General features: G+C 34.9%; 1 protein-coding gene across 5 annotated transcripts in view; it reads left to right on the forward strand.

Annotated features, from left to right (window-relative positions):
• The window catches only part of COL11A1 (collagen type XI alpha 1 chain), a 121,798-nt gene that overhangs the window by 11,678 nt on the left and 88,795 nt on the right, over positions 1-21,325 (forward strand). For all 5 annotated transcript variants that reach the window (XM_015869907.2, XM_015869908.2, XM_015869905.2 and 2 more), the window contains exons 2-5: positions 1,615-1,782; positions 4,684-4,897; positions 7,085-7,247; positions 16,280-16,408. In XM_015869907.2, coding sequence (XP_015725393.1) covers positions 1,615-1,782; positions 4,684-4,897; positions 7,085-7,247; positions 16,280-16,408 — 674 coding nt within the window. The remainder of the gene's footprint in view (positions 1-1,614; positions 1,783-4,683; positions 4,898-7,084; positions 7,248-16,279; positions 16,409-21,325) is intronic.

A 21,325-nucleotide genomic window follows, 5' to 3' on the forward strand; every position in this document is an offset into this window, starting at 1 on the left:
GACACAGGAAAAGCACAGAGACAAAGTTTTAACACTGAGGCCCTGTTTTCAGTGGCAGTAGCAGCTAGGAGACTATCAGGCCGGTAGCACTGGACTGGTTACATCCTAATCTGCTTTTAAAAATGGCGTACACAAGAATGTTGCAAAAATATTTGTGGAGGGGGCACAAAATCAGAAACCCTGTGTTTTTCACGGGATGAATGTTAGGAGTTGGACTCTTTAGATCCTTCTGGATCCTTTTCAACTAGAGATATTTATGATTCTATGAATGAATGATAAGTAGGTTTCTATGAAAAGCATGCTTTTGTGAAGAAGGATATTAAAACTTATGAATTCCTGTCTGCTTTATCTAAAGAACTCTAACACACTCATTTTCTGTTCAGTGATTGCTTGAAGTGTCTCTTATAAACATCAAGAAAGCAGTTTCTGTTGCAGTCTGTAAATATTAAGTCAGCCATTTTATTAATGGAGATGAGCTGATTAATCTTTTTGTCTATTTAAATTCTTATGCCTTTTCTATTTAGAAATCACTGTAAACTGAGTATGTTTTTTTACTGTTCATGATTCTTGACATTCAGTTTGTGGAAATAAATGTTACCTATAGACTTTTAACAAATGCCCATTTTTGTTATTTAGAATTTGTGGTTTGAACATTGCTTACTTCTATTATTCTGTTTTATGACTAGAAGTTTTTTAGCAGTAGAATCGACATGAAGTAATGAATAATCTTGTTTAAGGATGAAGACTTTTCCAGCCAGCCTTTGTTCTAAAAAAATAATAATGAAGAAAAATAATCTGGTACAAATTACATGAAAGAGCAAAGGAAAAAAAGAACATAGCAGTGGCTGACTTATATTATATATTCATATATTATTATTATTATATATTCATATATTATATATATGAATATATATATTTCCACTGACTGGTACACTTTACTATAGATACTGCAGAAATAGCCATCCACTACCAAAAAACAATGTGAGTGTTCATTCAGTAACTTAAAAAATATGGTGGTTACATGTAGAAAGAGCTGTATATCTACTAATGTTATTCATCCAGAGGATGAAGGCAGGTGTTCCAGGATTTTCAGACCATTGTAACTTTGATTTCATAATTGTTTGAATGTATTGAATCTGTAGGATTCTGTACTGTACTGAAGCGTTCATTCAGATTGTACGTAGTATTAGCTTGTAATAAACATTTCGGATTTGTATTTCCTAATGTTAGCAACACTGGTTTCTGACAGATTAGTAGCTGAATGCTTCTGAAACTTTTAAAATTAGTTATACTTCTTACAAGTTACTCAGTAAAATGTGTTATAAATTTAAATCGCCAAATTTCCCTGCCTTTGGGAAACTGTGGTTTTCAGTGAGTCAAGACATCCAAATATCTGATCACAACATTTATGTTAGATTGGATAAACCTTTACATATTTAAAAATTAATTATCCCATTAAAAGAACATTCTGATGTAGGCGTTGTCTGTGAAAATCAATCCAGGATGCAGTTACTGTTATGATTACACACATGCTTTTGCAATGAAATGCATTTTTTTTTGCCAATTGTGGGGATGGAAGATGGATAACTTTTTCTTATTTTTGAACTTTGTCAGCTGAACCAGTTGATGTGCTAAAAGTATTAGAATTTCATAACTCACCGGAAGGAGTATCAAGAACAGCAGGATTTTGCACTAACAGAAGAAATTCAAAAGGCTCAGATGTTGCCTACAGAGTTTCAAAAACTGCACAGCTCAGTGCCCCAACAAAGCAGCTGTACCCAGGTAAGACCGTCAGAAAGCTACTACTTGGTTAAATTATCTTACTGCCTGTACTTTTAAAGTATCTAAAAATGCAGCATGTAGTCCATTGTCAGTACCACAAAGTAATTTTGTTATCCCTAGAAGCGTGTCTGCACACAAATGGCAGGATGTGCTCTTAATCCATGGAACAAAACTGTTTTTATGGTTTTCAGCGATAAAGCTCTTCTTCAAATTCTGCATCATTGCTAGAACAAGTTTTTAAGTCATATTACCCAGTTTTTCCATGATTCTATCTGAAGGAAAGCTTATTCGGTGGCTTTGGCATGCCTCCATGTTTCAGTAGTCTATTTAAAAGCAATTCTTCCTGGACCAATGCTATGCTGGTAGAAATGAGTTGTGACTGGCTACTGCAATATTGTTCCCAGAAGTACCATCTGCTAAGAGTTACTTAAGAGTATCTGAGTATTTGGAGGGCTAAACAAAGCTAGTTGTGGCCAGCAGATAATGTGATTCCAACTTCTCTCAAATTTCTCTAAAATGAAATAATCACATCTTGGAAGAAAATAATTGTATGCTGAAAAAAGGCTTTTACTCCATTAGTTTGCTGTCACTCTTGTCATTTAACCCAAATATATTGAGGAAAATGATTATAAGGATATTTAAAAAAATCCTGGAACATTTAATTTTCCCTCTTTGATACATCACATAGAGTTTGATTAAGTTCCTCTACAAGCACAGATGTGAGCAAAGAAAAATACTTTTGTCTTTCAAAGTTTCAGTCATATGGATATCAACAAAGATAAAATGGTGAAATATTATCACCTAGCAATAATGCATTCCCAAAGCAATATGGGAAATAGCTACAAACAGTGCAAGTGTATCTTGTGTGATTGTTTAAATTGTCGCTTCATTTTTTTTACATTTGGTAGAAAGCCAAAGCAAAATTCACTAGAAAGGTCAGATTTATATTAACATTTTAAACATTTCTACAAAGTTACCTATAGTTAACAGAGCTTGCTGCTTGAAAATACAATTCACTGGCCCTTAACAATTTACAACACATTGCTGATATCAGTAAGTAAGGCTATCAGAGTTTGGACTAGTCTGTCATTAAGAGATGCAAAATGATGCATTATACTGAAAAGTTGCAGAAGCTGCACCATGTAATTGTCACCCTTATACTCTGAGCTTTGGAATGTGTATCCTTGAAGCCAAGTGCTGTGAGAAAAAAACTTTAAATGTTCATTCAAATACAACTGGACATAATATTAAACTGGGTTTGACTCACTGATGTTTTAAAAAGTTCAGAACAGCACAGGCATTTGATGCTAAATGAAAGCCTGAGACTGAGAGCTTGGGTTGTCTTACACTTGTTCATGAATGATATTGTAGCATGAAGAGGTGATCTGACAGCTACACTAATAACTGTTCACTCGATTCTTGCTTGAATGCCAGGACAAAGATTGACCTCATGTTGTTGGCTTACTTCTAAATTTCTATAGCCCTTGAAAGCCTTAACTCAAGTACTTTTTAATGCTTTCAGTTTATGTGCTATAACTTGGAGGAGGAGTTTGCTTGATTTCAATGGCTCGTTGCAACATTTATGTGTGCAAGAGGCAAGTAAAAAGCACTGGTCACTTGCAGTGTAAAAAGAAACCACCACAAAACCTTGCTTAATACAAGAAAACGTGCTACCTTATTTCAGTACCTAGAAACAATTTGTAGGAGGTGATTATGATAACTGCTTTGAGTCCTGCAAAACAGGCATTCTATCCCCATCACAAGAAATCCTTAATTTTAAAAGAATATTCTTATAGACCTTCGGATGAGTCTGTCCCTTTTTCTTAGTACTTAATGATAGTGAAAAGACAACACGTGATAAACAAGGTTGAGTTGTGAGATGCTATTTTAGCTAAACAAAGTAAGTTGTAATTCATCATTGGAAATTGGAAAAAAGCTTGCTTTCATCTAACTCCTATAACTCATCAGAGCATACAGATTAACTTCTAGTTTCTAGGGAACTAATAACAAAGGCTGAGTATCAATACCCATATTGATACTCAGTAATATTGATACTCAATAATCATTTTAAAGCAGATCTAATAATATTCACCAGAGTACAACAGACATTTATTTCACTGACTGCAAGGCATTATACTATTGTAGAGATAACTGTTGAGAATTTTGTCTTATTAATTTACTTTTTTGTCAGTTATTAGATACCTTTTCCAGTGCAGTACAGAAATGACAGGAACGTACCTCCAGAAAAAAACCAAGGATTTTTCTTATTTCCTCCAAATTTTATAATGAGTTTTGATATTGTCCAAATAGAACTATATGAATAACCAAAAATAGTTTAGAAGGCTTTGATATCTGTTTCAGCTAAGTGTCCAAAACCTGTATATGCATAAACTTTTAAATTCATTTTCTGTTTGAAAGTTATTTGTTTTTTGAATTATAGATAAACAGTGGAGGAATATTACTTCTATTCTCACAATGTATGTGTAAGATCTGGAAATATTATGTCATTGCAGTGATAACAGGAACTACCGAAGAAAGTATGAGTCATTTAAGTCACCTTTCTGATAAAACCCCTATGTATTTTTCATAGGATACAATCAGATTGAAGAGCACACACCCAGACTAGATGTACACATCATCTGCCTTAAGCATTTTCACAGTAGTTTTAAAAATCATGCTTTTTAAGAACTCTGACATTGCATATGTTAAGAATTAAAGCAAGTACACAGTTACAAAAGAGAGCAAACATTTTCATACGGTAATTTTGTCCATATTCATTTTGGAGAACAAAAAAAACCAAAAAAACCCAACAGATTGCATATAGGGTCCCCTTAGAGAAAAATTTAAATGTCCATAGGGTAGTTTCAGAATTTGTAACTGCATACTTTTTTCTGTTTACAGATGGAGATTTTCCAGAAGATTTTTCAATATTGATGACAGTAAAACCTAAAAAGGGTATCCAGTCCTTCCTCCTGTCTATCTACAATGAACAAGGAATTCAGCAAGTAGGTGTTGAAGTTGGAAGATCCCCTGTCTTCCTCTTTGAAGACCAAAATGGAAAGCCTGCCCCAGAAGACTACCCTCTTTTCAGAACAGTCAACATTGCTGATGGCAAGTAAGTGCAAAAATTTAAGATGAAAAGAAAAAAAACACCACAGAACATCATGTCATAGTCCTTCCAAACAGATATTGTGAATAATTAAATAAATTATTAATGATTTCCATATAGTTGGATTGGTGTGGTACAAAATCAAAGGAACTCTTCAGTGGAACGCAACTCCAGCTTAAAATGGAGTACGGAGTCACAAATAAGACCAAACCATTTCTCTGTTTCTATGAATTGTGAGTGAGGAAATAGCCTTGGAAGTTAAAATTAAACAAAAGAAGACTTCCTGTTTTTTAGAAGACTGAAACAATAGTCTCACTTTAAGGATCATCTTCATTTGAAGGTGATACGATAAGTGAAGGTAAATTGACATGACAATGCATAATTTTTCCTAGCGTGAACCAAAACAGTGGCTGAATAAGATCTTTTGAGATACTGGTATAAGGAAATTAGGGAAAAGTCAGCTGGAGAGTTAATTTGAAACCTTTCAAGGATTCACTCTTCATCCTTATTAATGCACTTAATGCAATTTAACTACAGTTGTTAATGCTTTGTACCCTAACTTCCCTTTGAAGACAAGCATTTGTTCTCCGGGAATGCCACTCTTGTATTTTCTGCATTTGTTATTGTTGCTTTTGAAGAGACATATATCCTTTCAAAGGTTTAACATTTCTTGTGCCATAGTTCAAGAAAAGCTCCATAGGCATCAAAGAATGCACAAGATGAAATTTTGCTGCAGCTTTGTGTTTAATAAACAGTTCGGTAGAGAAAAGGTGCCAGGTAAATTCAACTACAATGAAATATGTTTCTAAATCAATAAAAAGATAAATAAAAATATATTTTTGAAGTAATTAGCAATTATTTTGGCTTGAGTGGCCACACAATGAAGCTATACCATGAATCCTGAACATGGCTCTCATAATTTCACCTAAAATGTTTAGAATCTGATAAAAATAAATAAAAAAAAAAACAACAACAAAATGAACTTAGTTTGTTGCAGTTTTCTGCAGTGGGCTTATACAACTTCTAAACCAACTGGAGTCAGTCGTATCTACATATTGAGCTATTTTTTCCCCACACATTCAGCTTCTGCATGCTTTCAAAAACAGACTTTTTCTTAAGATTCAGCTCTTTTAGGAAAGACTTAGGGTAACAACCTTCACCTCAAAATGAAATGTATTGAAGAAGTGTAAACGTGCCTGAGAATGTAACATGCCTGAGGATGCGTGGACAGTTGGCTTTTACAATGATAATATTTAACTGTGATCCAGAGTAAACGCAAGTGAGTTCTGGCTCACTGATACTATTTAGCAGTCAGATTCCATTAGCTTTGAGGTGTCCCCCTTTATATACAGCAGCTCATTGTCTAAGATATCTCACTGAAACAGACCTCAACACTTTTTCCATCAAAAATGCTTTATTTTTTCCCCCCCCCTTCTCCATGTTAAATTATAAGAGCTTTGTTCTTAGATATTTTAATTGTCATAACAGGGAGACTGACTAATTAATATGCTCTGTCATTCAAGTGTTATAAAGAACATGATACAGTTGAGTAAATTTTTAAAAGACATAATAATGTACAGTTAATTATGTGTCTATTCTGAACTGCTTTACTTTTTTGGTGTAGTTTTATGTAGATGGAGCTATTTTGGCAGGAATATTGGCAATCATTTCCAGTGTTTGTAGCTGGAAAAGCTACTATGTTGGAACTGTTGTACGTCTTTGAAAAATATCTGCAGCTGTGGAGTGCATACAGAAAAGCAAAAGAACGTGATAAAATTTTTGGGATTGATCATAAAGAACAGAGAGTAATACGTAGTGGCTAAGAGCTGCTCTGAGTGAGCCCTTAGTTAAGTAGTTTGGAAAACCAAATTAGTCTACTCTGATAAAATGTAAACAGTGCACGCGCTTCTAATTTGAGTTCACTAATACTCCCTGGATAAAACTTCAGAGAATTTCACCTAATGTAGGATTGTGACGGTGGACTCTGGATCAGATTTCTTTGCACAAATGAACCTAAGTTACACAGTGGATAGACAAAACACAGTACGTTTGTGCATTTATGAAGCAAATAGAGACATTTAAAATTTTATCTGCAACTTTTTATCAGTGTACTAACTGGAGTAATCTACTTTGACTTAAATGCATTGACATAATCTTCAAAACAGGAATTAGAGTAGAATTATGTTTTGATAGGTGGCATCGAGTAGCCATTAGCGTGGAGAAGAAAAGTGTTACAATGATTGTTGACTGCAACAAAAAAACAACAAAACCACTGGAGAGAAGTGACAAAGCAATTGTGGACACTAATGGCATCACTGTCTTTGGAACCAGGATTCTGGATGAAGAAGTATTTGAGGTAAAAAAAAATATAAAAATAAATAAATATTAATTCCATTTGTTTCCTAATCTAGCTTTATGAAAATTGAGCTATTTATTTTTGAGAAAAGGATTTAATTTGGATTAGAATAATTTTCTTAACGGGAAAAGTTAATACAATGTCAAAACTGATTTATAGAATGTGTCAGATAGGTTGATACAAAAAAAACCAAGTGAAACAAAAGTGCGTCTATTGTTGGAAGTTACAGTGCATTTCACTGTTCTTTTGCTTATGTGGTATCTGGAAAGGGCTTGCTTTCATTGAATTCCTGCCTATTATTGAGATACCTGAGATATTTATGAGAATGTCTGGCAAAGCTGAGTATTATGATAAAATTAGTGATATTATTTCAGTTCTGTCTCTCTTAAGCAGTTACTGATATTTGTGCAGGTTAATGGCACTTGAGAGATGAGTGGAAGGACCTGGAAAGTTTTCTACGTAATGTGGATCTTTCACATTGTTTATCCCACTTATTAATCTTTCCAGCAACTGGAACATACTTTGGCAATAAGGGCATATATGTTTCCATCATTTACTGGCCAAGAAATACATATAGGAAGGGTAAAATGCCTCTAAGGAAGTATGTGGCTGCCAGTCCTGAGGCCTTTTTAGGTAGAATTCTTATGTCAGTGATTATTTTTGCAGGCTAATAACGCAGCTTCTCTAAATGTACACTATAGAGTTTCTTTTATAATACACGTATGCAACTGTGAAAACTGTCAAGTATAAATTAAAACTGAACAATAAGAAAATACAGATCAGTAGTTAACTTCACTCATATTGAACATCTCTGCTCCATAAACACCCAGAGATGAAGTCCAAGCTTTAAGCAGTGTGCATACTTAGGAAGCTGCATATGCATTGCAAAAGAAAATGTGAATTTTAGGTGTAACATTGTGGCACTGTCTCCTTCAAAAATCCTGTATATGATAAAACATGAGCATTCTGATTGTGAGAATTTCTGGGATGACTAAACGGGTCAATCGTTATGGTACACATCTTGTATTCACAGCCTGATTTATCTGGAGTCACTAGTAAAGTCTGCACATCACTTTCCTTTTAAGATGAATTCCACAGCTGGCTTGTCTGTTATAGAACAAACACTTTTCATCTCCAGGTGGGAGAATTACTTGAAATATTCATTTGTATTTCCTTCTTAGATCACAAGCCATGTGTCACAACATAAATATTTGGCTATAAATTAGGAAAATGTGCAAGATAAAGAAGAAAGTAAAGCAGCAGGCCCTGGCTTGTTAGGAGAAAGTAAGGTTGGATGAAGGCATGCTTAACAATTGAAACTAGTAATTAAAAATAAAAACTAGCAGATTAGATGAAAAAATCCCAAAAGTAACTGCTACGTTTTTTCTTGAATTCAATCTTACGTGTACTCAACTTGCAATAATCTGTGATAGTGACTTAAATAAAAATACTTCTCTCCAAGGGCCTTTTTTGTCTGAGATTACTTGTGATCAAGAATAATAAAGGAAGCTAGCGATCCTCAAAAATTTTTACTTGTAATCTCCTAAACTGACCTGAAAAGTCAGTCCATCCATTCCATCTAAGACCCACTAAGAAATAAACTGGCTTTGGACTTGCACAGTAAATAGTGCCTCTTTCTGTAATGCTAGTTTACCAACTGAATCTCAGTATTCAGCACTGAGAACAGCAACATGCCTACCATCTGCAATGTCACTGTAGATTTCCATACGCCTTCCTTGTTAGGTTTCCTTACAGACTTGATTGCACCCCTTTTCTCAGATAAACCAGTTATATTCTTGTAGATGCTGGAGGTTAAGATTTAGTCTGAAATTTCTTACTTAAAATAACAGTTTACAGGTATTTCTTTTGGGATATTTTACTGCAGAGACAGAATGAATATATTTATACATACAATCAATTATTAGAATCTTTAGCTAGAAAAGTATGCGTTCAAAGTATCCCTTAACATTAAAACAAAATACTATGTCATACACAGTTTTACTGATACTGTTGACCAAGCAGAATGTAGCAGAGTTATCTCCAAGTTCATGGTGTTTTTATACTCCCTAAACAGATAGCATTCCTTTGTTTCATCAGCATCATTTTGTCCACCCTTCAGCTACTTCTGCTAAGTTTCTGAAGTTTGGAGCTCACTCCCAGAATCTGTTTCCTTCCTGAATCTCCTTGTTATGTCTTAAATGCTCTAATTTAGCTCATTCATGATAACAATAGCAGCACAGATGATGTCTAGTGGTGCTGTGGACCTGCTTGGTGGTATTTCTGTGTTGTGAACCCTACTGTATCTCAGTGCCAGATCAGACACTTAATAAACATGAAAATAAAAATGAAAAAAGCTACATGTCACATCCTATGTGAAGGAAATTTTAAAAATAAATAAATAAAAAAATTGTAATCTTAGACTTCAGTAACCTACTAGTGTGAGATGCAAAGAAGGGTTTCTTCTGTTCCTGAATCCCTTCATACAGCATTGCATAACTGCAGGAAAAAGTAGTGACATCATTAAGGGAATTCACTCCCTTTGTAAGCACTTCAATACTGTCAGAATCAGAACTGTAACCAGTTACATACAACATACACTTCTGTTTCCTTACAGAGTATATCAAAATTGCTTTGAATCCCTGAAAACGTGCATGAGCCAGAAGTTAATGTTACTTAATACTACCCTGAACTTGATTGTATTTGCTAATTTGATTGTATTTTTGGGAAAAATAATTACTTCTTCTAGGGGAGGCTGGAAGAAATTGATCAGATGTTGGTACATGGCACCTAGTAAAATAATTTCAAAATTTTTAACTATGTCCATTGAAGTATGTTTATAGCTTAAATAGTTGATAAAAAGCAGGGATCTTTTTATTCTTTGCCAGTTTAAAGGATTTGTCACTCCTCATTTAGCACTGTTGGTGTGAACAATACAACAAGTGTTTTATAATAAGTTACTAACTAACACAGTCATTATGCAGATGTTTCCCTTAAGAGACTTTCTCCTTCAGAACTCCCCAGGTGTCAGACTGATACAATGATTATTTAGGTATCATACTGTAAATGAATATAACAAGCTAAAACCTGATGTATATAAAACTCTGATTTAAATGTAATGGAAGTTTAACCACACACAGTCTACAGGACTAAATCCTTGTAATCCTTATAAAGAAAGGGTGCTGAATCTGATGCTAGGTATTCACCTGATTTCATAGAAACCATATGCTCATATATATCTGTAAAGCATGAAAGTCCTTTCACAAGCTGAGTGATCATTTGGAGGCATGGTGATTATACCTTGAAACAAAAGTGATTTAACTTACAGGCCCTTTCAGATCAGCAACCATCCTTTGCATATTTCTAAGAATGGCACATCCAAGTACACAGGAGCAGAAAGACCATTCCTCAGTATACACATTCTGTGCAGAAGGTAGCAGTAGTAGAATGAGTAGAGCTTTAACTATCTGACCAAACTTTCTGTACAGCTCAAGTAGAATGGAGAAGCTGGCCCACAATAAAACTTCCCCAAAGGCATGCAGTATAAAAAAAAAAAAAAAGTCATCTGTCTCCTGTTTCACACTAGCCTGCTGGACTGCACTTCCAGCTACTGTAGACTCAGCCAAAGTGATTCTCATGTTGCATCACTTTTAATAATTGCAAGTAACCAACTAAATGCTTAATGTCAGTCAGACAGAAAAGTAATTTTCAACATAAATGGATCAAAAAACGGTATCACTTCTAGGCAGAAGTATTTAGAAGCAGCCTTCTAGCTATCAACACTAGAGAACTGGCCAACTTTTTATGGTGGGAGGAAAAGAAAAACAACAGCAAAAAAGCAGAGCAACAGGTTTTTCCATTTCAGGGGCACCTAATAATAAAACAGGAGTTTTTTTCTCAAAAACTCATTATTTACCTTGTTTTTGCTTTTTAAAAATTATTGTCTTCCTTTTTTCCTCCTGAAATTTGATGATTTTTAATTTTTTTAATAGTTTTTCCAATCTTACACATGAAGAAGAAAAGCAACTTTGTTTTTCTTATTTCTGAAAGCAGATTTGAGGGAGTTCAGATTCATTTTCACGATGTCCCCAAGAAGCAAAGAACTGGTAATTTAACTAAACTGTTTGTAATTAGCCTTAACATTAAAAAGTTGGGCTCAAGAAGTGAGCAGCTGTAAATAAGGCTTTGAAAATAAGTAACAACTTAAAAGATGAGCAGATCTTTCAACCAGAAGATAGGATTGTCCTTTTCAGATCTTTAGACACTTTTTTTTCCTTTTCAGAGAGCGTATCTGTATAGCAGTAAGCAATATATTGTTTATGCGTGTGCTTGTTATGTACATGTGCTATATATACAGGCATAGCAGTAAGATACAACCTCTCAGCCAAGAGTTGCAGTAGACTTTGATCTATGAGCATTCATGTTTTGAAGGTTAAAAATTATTATTGAACATATCAACCCTTTTCTTCACTAAGCTGAATATATACTTCTAAAACCATAGGCTTTCTAAGAATCAGGAAGACAATGATTTCTATGGAAACTTTGACCGATACAGAATTCTTCTTTCACAGTGTATTGCTTTTACAGGGCTGCAGCCTGGCAGGCTCTCAATGTCTTTCTCTAGCTATATCGTGAAATGGGCCTGGATTACAGAATATCATATGAAAGGCCCTTGGAATTCTTCAATCTTTCAAATCTTTGCAGGAAGATTAAATGAATTCTGCAGCAGATTCTCTAACTTCAGTAGTAATAATATCCAGGCTGTCTAGACTTTTGTTCTGTTAGGTCTATAGTCAAACTGTCACTTAACTAACTAAAGGAAGTTGTCATATACACACAGGTTAGAATTTCTATTAACTTACTGAATAGTCCACCCTGGAGTTCCTTGGTTTTAGCCATATGAAAATGAAAAATATTCAAGATGTTCTCCTGAGCCTATCATTGGCTTTGTTAAGTTATAAAGACAAGTGTATGAATTTTTACAGTGCTAGTAGGATTGGAAATTTTTTTAACCAGAGATAGTTGGCAAATGGATTACCCTATGGTTGTACTTCTGTAACGTACCATGTTTAGAAAGCACAAGTAATATCACATAATTTAAAGGAAAAGAGAATTTGCCTCAGCATTTCAATAAGACACATATTAAAGAGTTTTTTTTTTGTTATCAGATTTTGACATGATTAGTGCAACAAGGAGTTAAAGTACATTTTGCTAATAATGAGATAATGACTTGATCCTTACATCTGAAGCCCTCAACAATTCACATAGAGAAAAGTCAGACACTAATTCAGTGTTTTCCTTATTCTGCTATTTTTGTGGAATCTAATATAAGTTCTGAAAAGTTAGAATCGGATATAGAGATCACTACCATGAAACTAACTAAAGGAAAAATTACATCAAGAGAAAGTTAATCCTTCAAACTGGGAAGAGAAATTGACACTATTGCTTTCCTATAAAATGTGTCTCCATTTCATTTTGCATTAGAAAACTTGGTATTTTTTTGTGTTTTGAAGTGTGAAGAGACTATGGATAATATCACTACTCAATGAAGTGTACTTTTTCAACAACATCTAGAAACACTAATACACAAACCTTATTTTGCAGTCAGTGTAGAGTGCCCGAGATTCACAGAGAAATTTTCGGCAACTGAATTAATTACACACTCCTTATTCTAAGCTAAGCTGTTCCTTGTCATAGGAAAACAAATCTGAATAAATGCTCCACATTTCAAATAGGCAGACATTCAACTAATTTGAGTGTATTCTCCCATCTTTGTAGCTCTGTAGTCGTGTTCTTCACAATTGCTTTGGCATGCTACAAAGGCACTCTAAAAAAAGCAGACATTTCCTGACATGTAATTAACTTCCTTTAACAGTCTTGGAGGATTTTGCAGAGTAGCAACAGTCCCCTTCAGAGTAACGCCACAAAAGTAATCCTTCTGTATCATGTTTGCATGCTAGGCAAACTGATGGGCAAGTTATTTTATGATTCTCTGGCAGCTTATTTCATATAACCATGAGGCTGATTCAAAAGCCTGTGATTTTAGTTACATTCCCAAAGGAGGGGAGCTGAAACATTCATAGACTTTAACTATTTCTTTTCCATATCTTGATGGACTACTCATTTACACACCGAGTTGCACTGTTCTTATTTAAATGGACACTTAAGTATTTAGGATCCGAACAAACTGCCTTAAAATTAACCCATTGTAGTTACAAGAGGTGCTTGTATGCTTACTAGTAGATATGCTTAAATATGTTGTTATATATTCTTTTACCCGTGGGCAATTACAGCGGAGATCTCAGCTTTTTCATGACCATTATGCAAGTAATATCTTAGAGTATAGCCATATTAAGTATTCGTGGTTTTTTCACAAACAACTATAACATTCCACCTTGGAGTCAAAACTTCAAAAGGTTAAATCAAAGAGCACACTTCTGAAGACTGAAATAATTCCATGAAAAACTCTCAAAGAGCAAGTGCATAGATTTGTAAAAAAAAAAAAAAAATTGGTGTGACTACATCATGACTCTTACAATGGTGCAATCTGCAATAATTTGTGGAATTTTGTGTGCTGAGATGTTTCACTTAATCTGAAATGAAAGTTTTTTATTGACTAGTGAAAATACATTGTCAATACATCACAAATACTGACAGAAGCTATTTAATTAGCAAGGGAAGGAAACAAAGGCAAAAGAAAAGTATAAGAAAAACGGTATTTTTGTATGATATGTTGAAGGAAAAAGAGGAAAACAAACATTTGAGATGCCAAATGGAAAATAAATTAGTTCCTCTGTAAACTTATCACACATGAATGGCCAGTAGCACTTTGTGTATATTGTGCAAGACTTCTGAGAGCCTCCCTCTCCATGAACCCATGACAAGTAGACAGGCGGGGCTGGGAAGTACAGTCAATGGATCGGGAGCAGCTTTAAGCAATTAGGGACATCTAAGCCAAGTGGTAACAGCATGCTGAGTGCTTCTTGCAAACACAACATCCAACAAGAACAAGTGCCAAAATTCCATGGCATTCAAGATCAGCACAAAGCAAGCTTCCAACAGAATACTAGCCATATTCTCCCAGTTGGGTTCTCTGAGCTTACTGTACTAAAAAGACAGAAGTCTCAAGAGCAGTTCTTACACTACTTAGATTGGCTGGCACACCATGTGCTCTTTATTGATCTGCGTGGACAACCGAGAAAGCCATATACGAGCACATATGAGTGTGCAGCAAGACAGTGATCTGAACTCAGCAGAGGACAGAAGCTCTCAGCAACTTATTCTAATTCTTGTTTAAGGGTTTACCAATTTTTGTCTCCATTTGCTGTTCTTTTTTCTATCTTATTCCTGTGCTTCTCTTAGCTTTAATTTGGCTAATGAAAGAAAAAGGGCAGAACATTTTGGAAACACCCTGTGGTAGAGAAAGAGAATGCATAACCAAGACTGACAATGACTGTACAAAACTGTTCAAAGCACCCTCTTGTGCCCCTGAAGGAGCTGCATATATAATCAACTGGGTAATTTCTCTGGAAGTACAGCAGGGTATGTAGATCAGTGTCCAAATAAGGAAGTATCAGTTTGCAGAGGAAACAAAGAATAGAAGGGACAGTTCAAAACCACTGATGGGGATAGACTACTGCAATGTAGCATTTCTAGAAGCTTAAAAAAGAAGTGCACTCCAACTCTAAATTCACCTGAGATACAAATAAATCAGTTCAGTAAAGGGAGTTGAGACTACTGGGACAATCAGATTTGTAATGTATAGCTTCTATATCCTAAGCAATTAAATACTTCGTATTTCATGTTAAATATGTTGGTAAATTATTATAGAGCTAGGAAAAGAGGAGAGAGGATTTTGATTATTTCAGTTAGTGGTTTGTTTGCTAGTTTCTGTAATTTCTCTTTTGGAAAAGAAAGAGGATTCAAAACTATTCTTTACTATCAAAACTATTCTCCGAGTTTTATTATTCATTGAAGGCTGCTATTCCAAAACATTTAAAGCAATTTTGGAAATGCTGAGGTGATCATGAATTTTCCTACTTCTACATTTCCACCAGTTGGAATTTCTTTGCATGAAAGAGCTCTGCACGCAGAGGTATACCAACAAAGTTTTTCCTTTACCCTCTTATTGGTAAAAATCAAAATAAAATAACTTCAGAAATACATGAAAGAATAAAAATCCCCCATTACTTATGTGGAAATTCAGTGGGCAATTGAAGTTAATGGGTTTTGACCTAGAACATGTGCCAATTTTCAACAATCTTATTTTTATGACAGCATGAGAAGCTCCTGAATGAAGAAACTTATAGTAGAAATGTTGGCAGGAATTTACCAAACACTGTTTAAATGGTACTGTTATGTTAAGAAAAACGCTGAATATCAGCCAGCTTTCTGTAGAAAATGATAAACATATGTGATCACTGCAGGGGATCTCAGAGACATTTCTTATTATCCAGAATAGTGTCTCTTTAGTTTGACGTTTCTATACATGATACATCACGTTGGTTTCAATATATTCTATACTGCATATTCACACAGCGTTTGCCTATTTGTTTTTTATTCCGAGAACTGTTTCTCTTGTGCAACCTATTTTATTGTTTTCTTTCTTTTTGAGAGTTCAAATGTAATGCAAACTCTCACAATTATACTGTTGATCACTTGCATGCTGAGCTGCATGCTGGTATTAGGAAGTGCCCTGAATTAAATCTTAGGAATTTAGGCTGGTTCCCAGTGAAGAAGTAAACAAACAGCATGAGAATGACAGAGCAGGAGTTATACCTTCCCACCCTCTCCCTTCCAAGGCAGACAGCGTGTTCAGCCAGAATTTTACACCTAACCATTTGTCCTGTGGATAGTTAGGATGCCATTTAGAATAGTAGCAGAAATTAAGTAGATATGTTACATTTACATAGGTGATAACATGCAATATCTAATAATTATGTTCTGTGCCTAGTTTTGTTTTCTAAATGAAAACTTGTGATGAACAGTAGACAACATTTGGTTTTGTTATTTAATCTACATATGCTTTCCTACAGGGTGAAATCCAGCAGTTGTTGATTATAGCTGACCCCAGAGCTGCATATGACTACTGCGAGCATTATAGTCCAGACTGTCATTCCCCAGTGCCTAATGCTGCTCAGGCTCAAGATCCTCAAGTTGACGAGGTGAGTAATCAGTCATGTATAAAAAGATTTATTGCACATTAGTGGTTGTGCTGAATACAAGTTACCCAGGGAGCATTTAATTACAGCTAAATGGCATACTTTGTTCTAAACACGAGAAAGAAAGGTTGCAGGAGTGCATTACTTTTTACCATGCAGTCAATTATGTCAAGTATTTGAAGGCAGCTATCACACTGATATTTGAATAACCAACATTCTTAGCAACATTAAACTAATTCTTTAAAATAAGATAGCAATGTGTGCTTAGTCAAACCTATTTTTTTCCTCCTGTGTGTACTTATGATTTCAGTGAAGCTGAGTACTTTCAAACACTTCATTTAAAAAGATACATGAGATCTGAGTACACTGGAATCACAAAATTCTTCTGCTAGAAATGTCATTTTCTAAGAAGCTACTGCCACAAAATTATTTTAGCCAGATCCACTAGTAGCAGGCAATAAAATCAACAGGAATAAAATCAATGTTGGCCTTTTCCCCAGAAATATGAAAACTGTTCAGAAATCATTTGTCTCTCTAGACAGCTCTTAGAACTGTAAGTTAATCAATTCACTAATGGCAAAACAGTCTCTCAGATTAGACCTCGGAGGGTCAGCAGCTGTATGCATCGTCATACATATTCCAAATACTTGTAATAAAGTTATTCTCATACTTCCACTATGAAATCTTCTGTAAAAGGTGGTTTGTCTTAATTGAACTTGGCTTCGGACATTTAGCATGCACTCAGCTAACTGCGTCTGACCTTACTTGTTATTGTTGCTGACTGCTTAAGAAACCAGCATTACAGACTTGTTGAATTGCACTCAGATACATGCTTTGAGCCAATTTTGTGACAGAAATATTCCTTTATAACTTCATTTACTGTTACTACTTATTCTAGCTGACTGAAAACTTTGTCATAAAGTACACCGATCTGTGGGTCCAAGAACTTGGTTTAGAGGGGCTCTGTAAGGATAGGCAATAGCAGATACAGCTGCTTTAAACCAGTTTTGGATCACCCAAGAAAGGCAGAGATCACAATCCAGTAATAAAGAAGAAATCACTTACCTCTTTCTGAGGATCACATCTTGCTGAACACTCCAAAGAAGGTAATCTCTGAGTAGAAGCACTTCCTTCCCAGCTGCCAGCCCTTAAATAAACTCAAGGAGGGGTGGATCCTTTCAGTCACACGGGTGATTTTCTACCACCTGAGCTTCCTTGTCTGGCTGCAGCCCTTCACCAGGTGCTAAATGACTGGTTCAGGCCCTGACCTAACAGTTCCCGTCCAGGTTTCTGCATACATTATGTCTGAGCTCCAGTTCAAGATGTGTCAAGTTAATTACATGCTCACAGAGGCATGACAGTTACATGGCAGAACATGAAGTCTATTCTGTTAATTAGCCCCATGTAGAACTGTCTGCATGTTTACTTACACAGATCATGCTAGGTTCTAGATCAGATCAGGCTAAAATCATAATGTTGATATTTTATGGAAAGAAAACTGAAACTAGCTTCAGTTATGACATTTATTCTGCAGAACTTCCCTGGTACTTGCTTCTGTATAGCTCGGGACTATTTCTTTTTCCATTCTCTTTGTAAAGACCTGAAAGGTTTGAATAAGCTAGGGCTTTTTTATTTTGGAATAAGACTGAAAGGAGTCAGTCTAATAAATTGATTTTTTGGGGAAAGGTTGTTAAAATCCCTTAGTCAACAGTCAAAATATCTAAATACTTAGAACATATTAACTAAAAGGAAAACACTTGTCTCCAAACTCACATCAACTCTTAAGCAGAAATTAACATGTCTTGGATTACAAATACTTGTTTACTTTGGCCACCATTGACAGCAATTGTTGTCCCTACTCATCAGTGTAATGCATGTGGATAAGTCTTGCAGTCCACAGAATCAGTTGGGATCAGACTTTAGATTCAGAGTATATTCTTTGGATAAACTGGGATAATCTACCAGTAATGGCTACAGGATAATTATTAGACTATGTTTTAATGAAGAATGTAGGCTATGAATAAAATACCCCAGGGTCTACCTTCTCTCCATAATGCATGATCAGCTGCCAAGTATTATTCCTATAAAATATCAAAATTGTTAACATCAGTTGAGGGAGAAAACTTACTCAAAGATCAAAAGAAAAATAAGGCTTTATAATAAGTCTGTGTGTGTTCACATATATAGTTCTATGCTCATCATATAGAATGCCTAGTTACATACTTCACATCTATTGAAAACATTAAATGATCACCAGAGAAAAGGAACCGTAACATCAAACAATTGGCAATGTTCTCCTTGAGCATTTTGAGTGAGATCTCATTTATAACAGGCACATCCGGCATGCAGGCTACACACAACCCTGGACAGCTAGTAACAAGAACCCGAAAGACCATATACTTTTAATAATATCTTATTTAAGCAATGTTTTTTTTTGTGAGTCAATTGTGTGTATCTCGATCTAGGACAAAGGGATGCTGTGGAGAGGAGGGCAGTGTAGCATTAAATCCTGCTCTTACATCTACCACACACAGTTACATTGAAACTCATGTATTACACATTGCATGTGCTTGTGCCATGCAGTGGCACAGTGATTACCAATAACAGTATTTCAACTGACTAAACATGTGTGTGTGTCTGTGAAGACAGGCATTTTCTTTCTATCGAGCAGATATACAAGTTTTCTTAGTTACTAGTTTAATAACTATTTCATAAAATAACAGGTTCACTGCGGAAGAAATATTCAGAATACCCATACTGACCAATTTTGTAATTTTCAACATTTCAAAAAAGCTCAGTGAAAGCATAAAATGATTAAAAATCATTACAAGCTAATTTTGCAATATATATTTCATAGTTTTTCTGCTACTCTGACCACGTATAGGCAATCTGAGAATGGGTTTCAAGATTTCTGAAAAAAAAATAAAATCAATTTTTATATATTTGCAATGCCATTTTCCGTCACAATGCATTCAACTTGTCAAATTTAATGTTGAAGCCAGACATTCAAGTAATTCAAGTAAAAAAAAAAAGCAAAAAACTGATCTTCTCTCTATACTAGACTTTTCTAAGACCTATCTCACCAGAGAAAAAAATATCCCTTGCTTTACAATCACACTTTATTGATGTCATTGCTTTTTTTGGCATAACATACATTCGTGAACAACTGTTTTCATGGATGAAGTACAGGAAGAGTAAAATTTCATTTAAAAAAATTTGTTGAACACCTTTAGATCTCATTAAGAATTTTAACCACTAACTCACAGCCAAGCTGTCATCCACCAAATAACTGTTGATTGCAAGAACATTCAAAGCAAAGATGAGGCAAAAAAAGGCAGCACAGGAATAAGAATACAGATGTAATATTAATCTGTTTGTGTTTCTGATTAAAACTTTTACAGCAGCATTTCCATTTAACCACTAAGCAAATACTGCAAAAATGGAAAGGATACAGGTAAAACCTACAGAATTGGAGTGACTAATTGAATTGAAAACCTAAATATTTGTCCACACAATAACAAAAGTTTCACATGTTGTTCAATTATCATATGCAAATAACATTTAAATGAAGAAAATACTGTCTGCAAACAAATTAGGAGGAAACAGAGGAAAGAAAAACAGATAATTTCAGATGGGAGTGTATCTAATGAACTTTTTAGCAATGAGAACAGATGATCAAAATGGTGTATGTCCAGATATATTCAAACCGAGGATATACTGATAGCCTTCTAAAAGATAAGTTTCAGGAGATACCATTAATATTTCATTTGGCTCAGTAAGATGTATCAAAGTCTGAAAGTGTGAAGGAGTTAGTCAAAGATAATCTAGTGATCCCTTCTGGCTTTTCATCTCTGAGCCTCTGAATTATTACTAACAAGAACAAGAAACTGATACTTGCCCTAGGGGAAAGAGACAATCTATGTGAGTACAGGGCTTATTAATGTGTATTTCCAGCACTGACTGCTAAACACAAAATAAGTGGTGAGCTTTTGTCTATAAAGTGATAAAATATTTCTGTGGAGTCACACCTAGTCAGCTAAAGAGTATTTATTTATTTTTATATTACACACCTCTATAGCTTCCTAGCATGTTCACAGCCTGAGAATAGAATTATTCTGAAAAACTAGATGGGCTTTTGCACCACTGAAGTGACATCTGGAGAAAGTGTTTTGACTGAGATGTGGGTTTGATGGCAAGATCCATAAGAGTGCTCTGTATGTAAACTGAATGTAATCAGGATTGCTCTAGGCTGTATTTGCTTCTGCAAGAGTGCAGTCACCTGTGCAGAATGCACCATGTTTTTGGCCCAGTTTCATCAGACCTAAGAATCATTCAGTCTGGCATTTGAAAATGTGAAAGTAGTAGCGTGTTTTATTCTTTATAGTCATTTATTCCCACTTTCAAGATGTGCTTTAATTGAAGCATGCATTAGCTGTACTTGTTTGTGGCAGCAAATACCTATGTATGAACCTTCATAACATGTTAAGTAGCTTGATGATCTCAATAGTTGTCACTGCACCAAAGAAGTAGTGTCTAAAAGTTACTTGAAAAACCTGCTTCTGGAAAAAAAGAAAAAAGAAAAAAAAAAGGAGTATCTGATTGTAGATAATGTTTATAAACAAGTACAGCATTATATACTTAGCAATTAAGAATTGAATATGCAGATGAAATTATAATTTTAAAACATCAGGAATGATTTTTCTTCAGGAAGTGATGTGCCTATGCTTTTCTTATAAATACTTTATGAATAGCCTGGCTTCTGTCTTGTTTTTACAACACTTTTTACTATAAATGGAAATATAGTTAAATTCAGTTCCCCTTCAGTCACATATACTTGGCCAGCACACAGAAATTAGATTAGGGAAAGACGAGGTCAGTCTTCATCTTCATCGATGTTGGGAATTGTATTTTGCGGAGTGT

This window comes from Coturnix japonica, chromosome 8 (genome assembly GCF_001577835.2).
Source record: "Coturnix japonica isolate 7356 chromosome 8, Coturnix japonica 2.1, whole genome shotgun sequence".
NCBI lineage: Eukaryota > Metazoa > Chordata > Aves > Galliformes > Phasianidae > Coturnix > Coturnix japonica.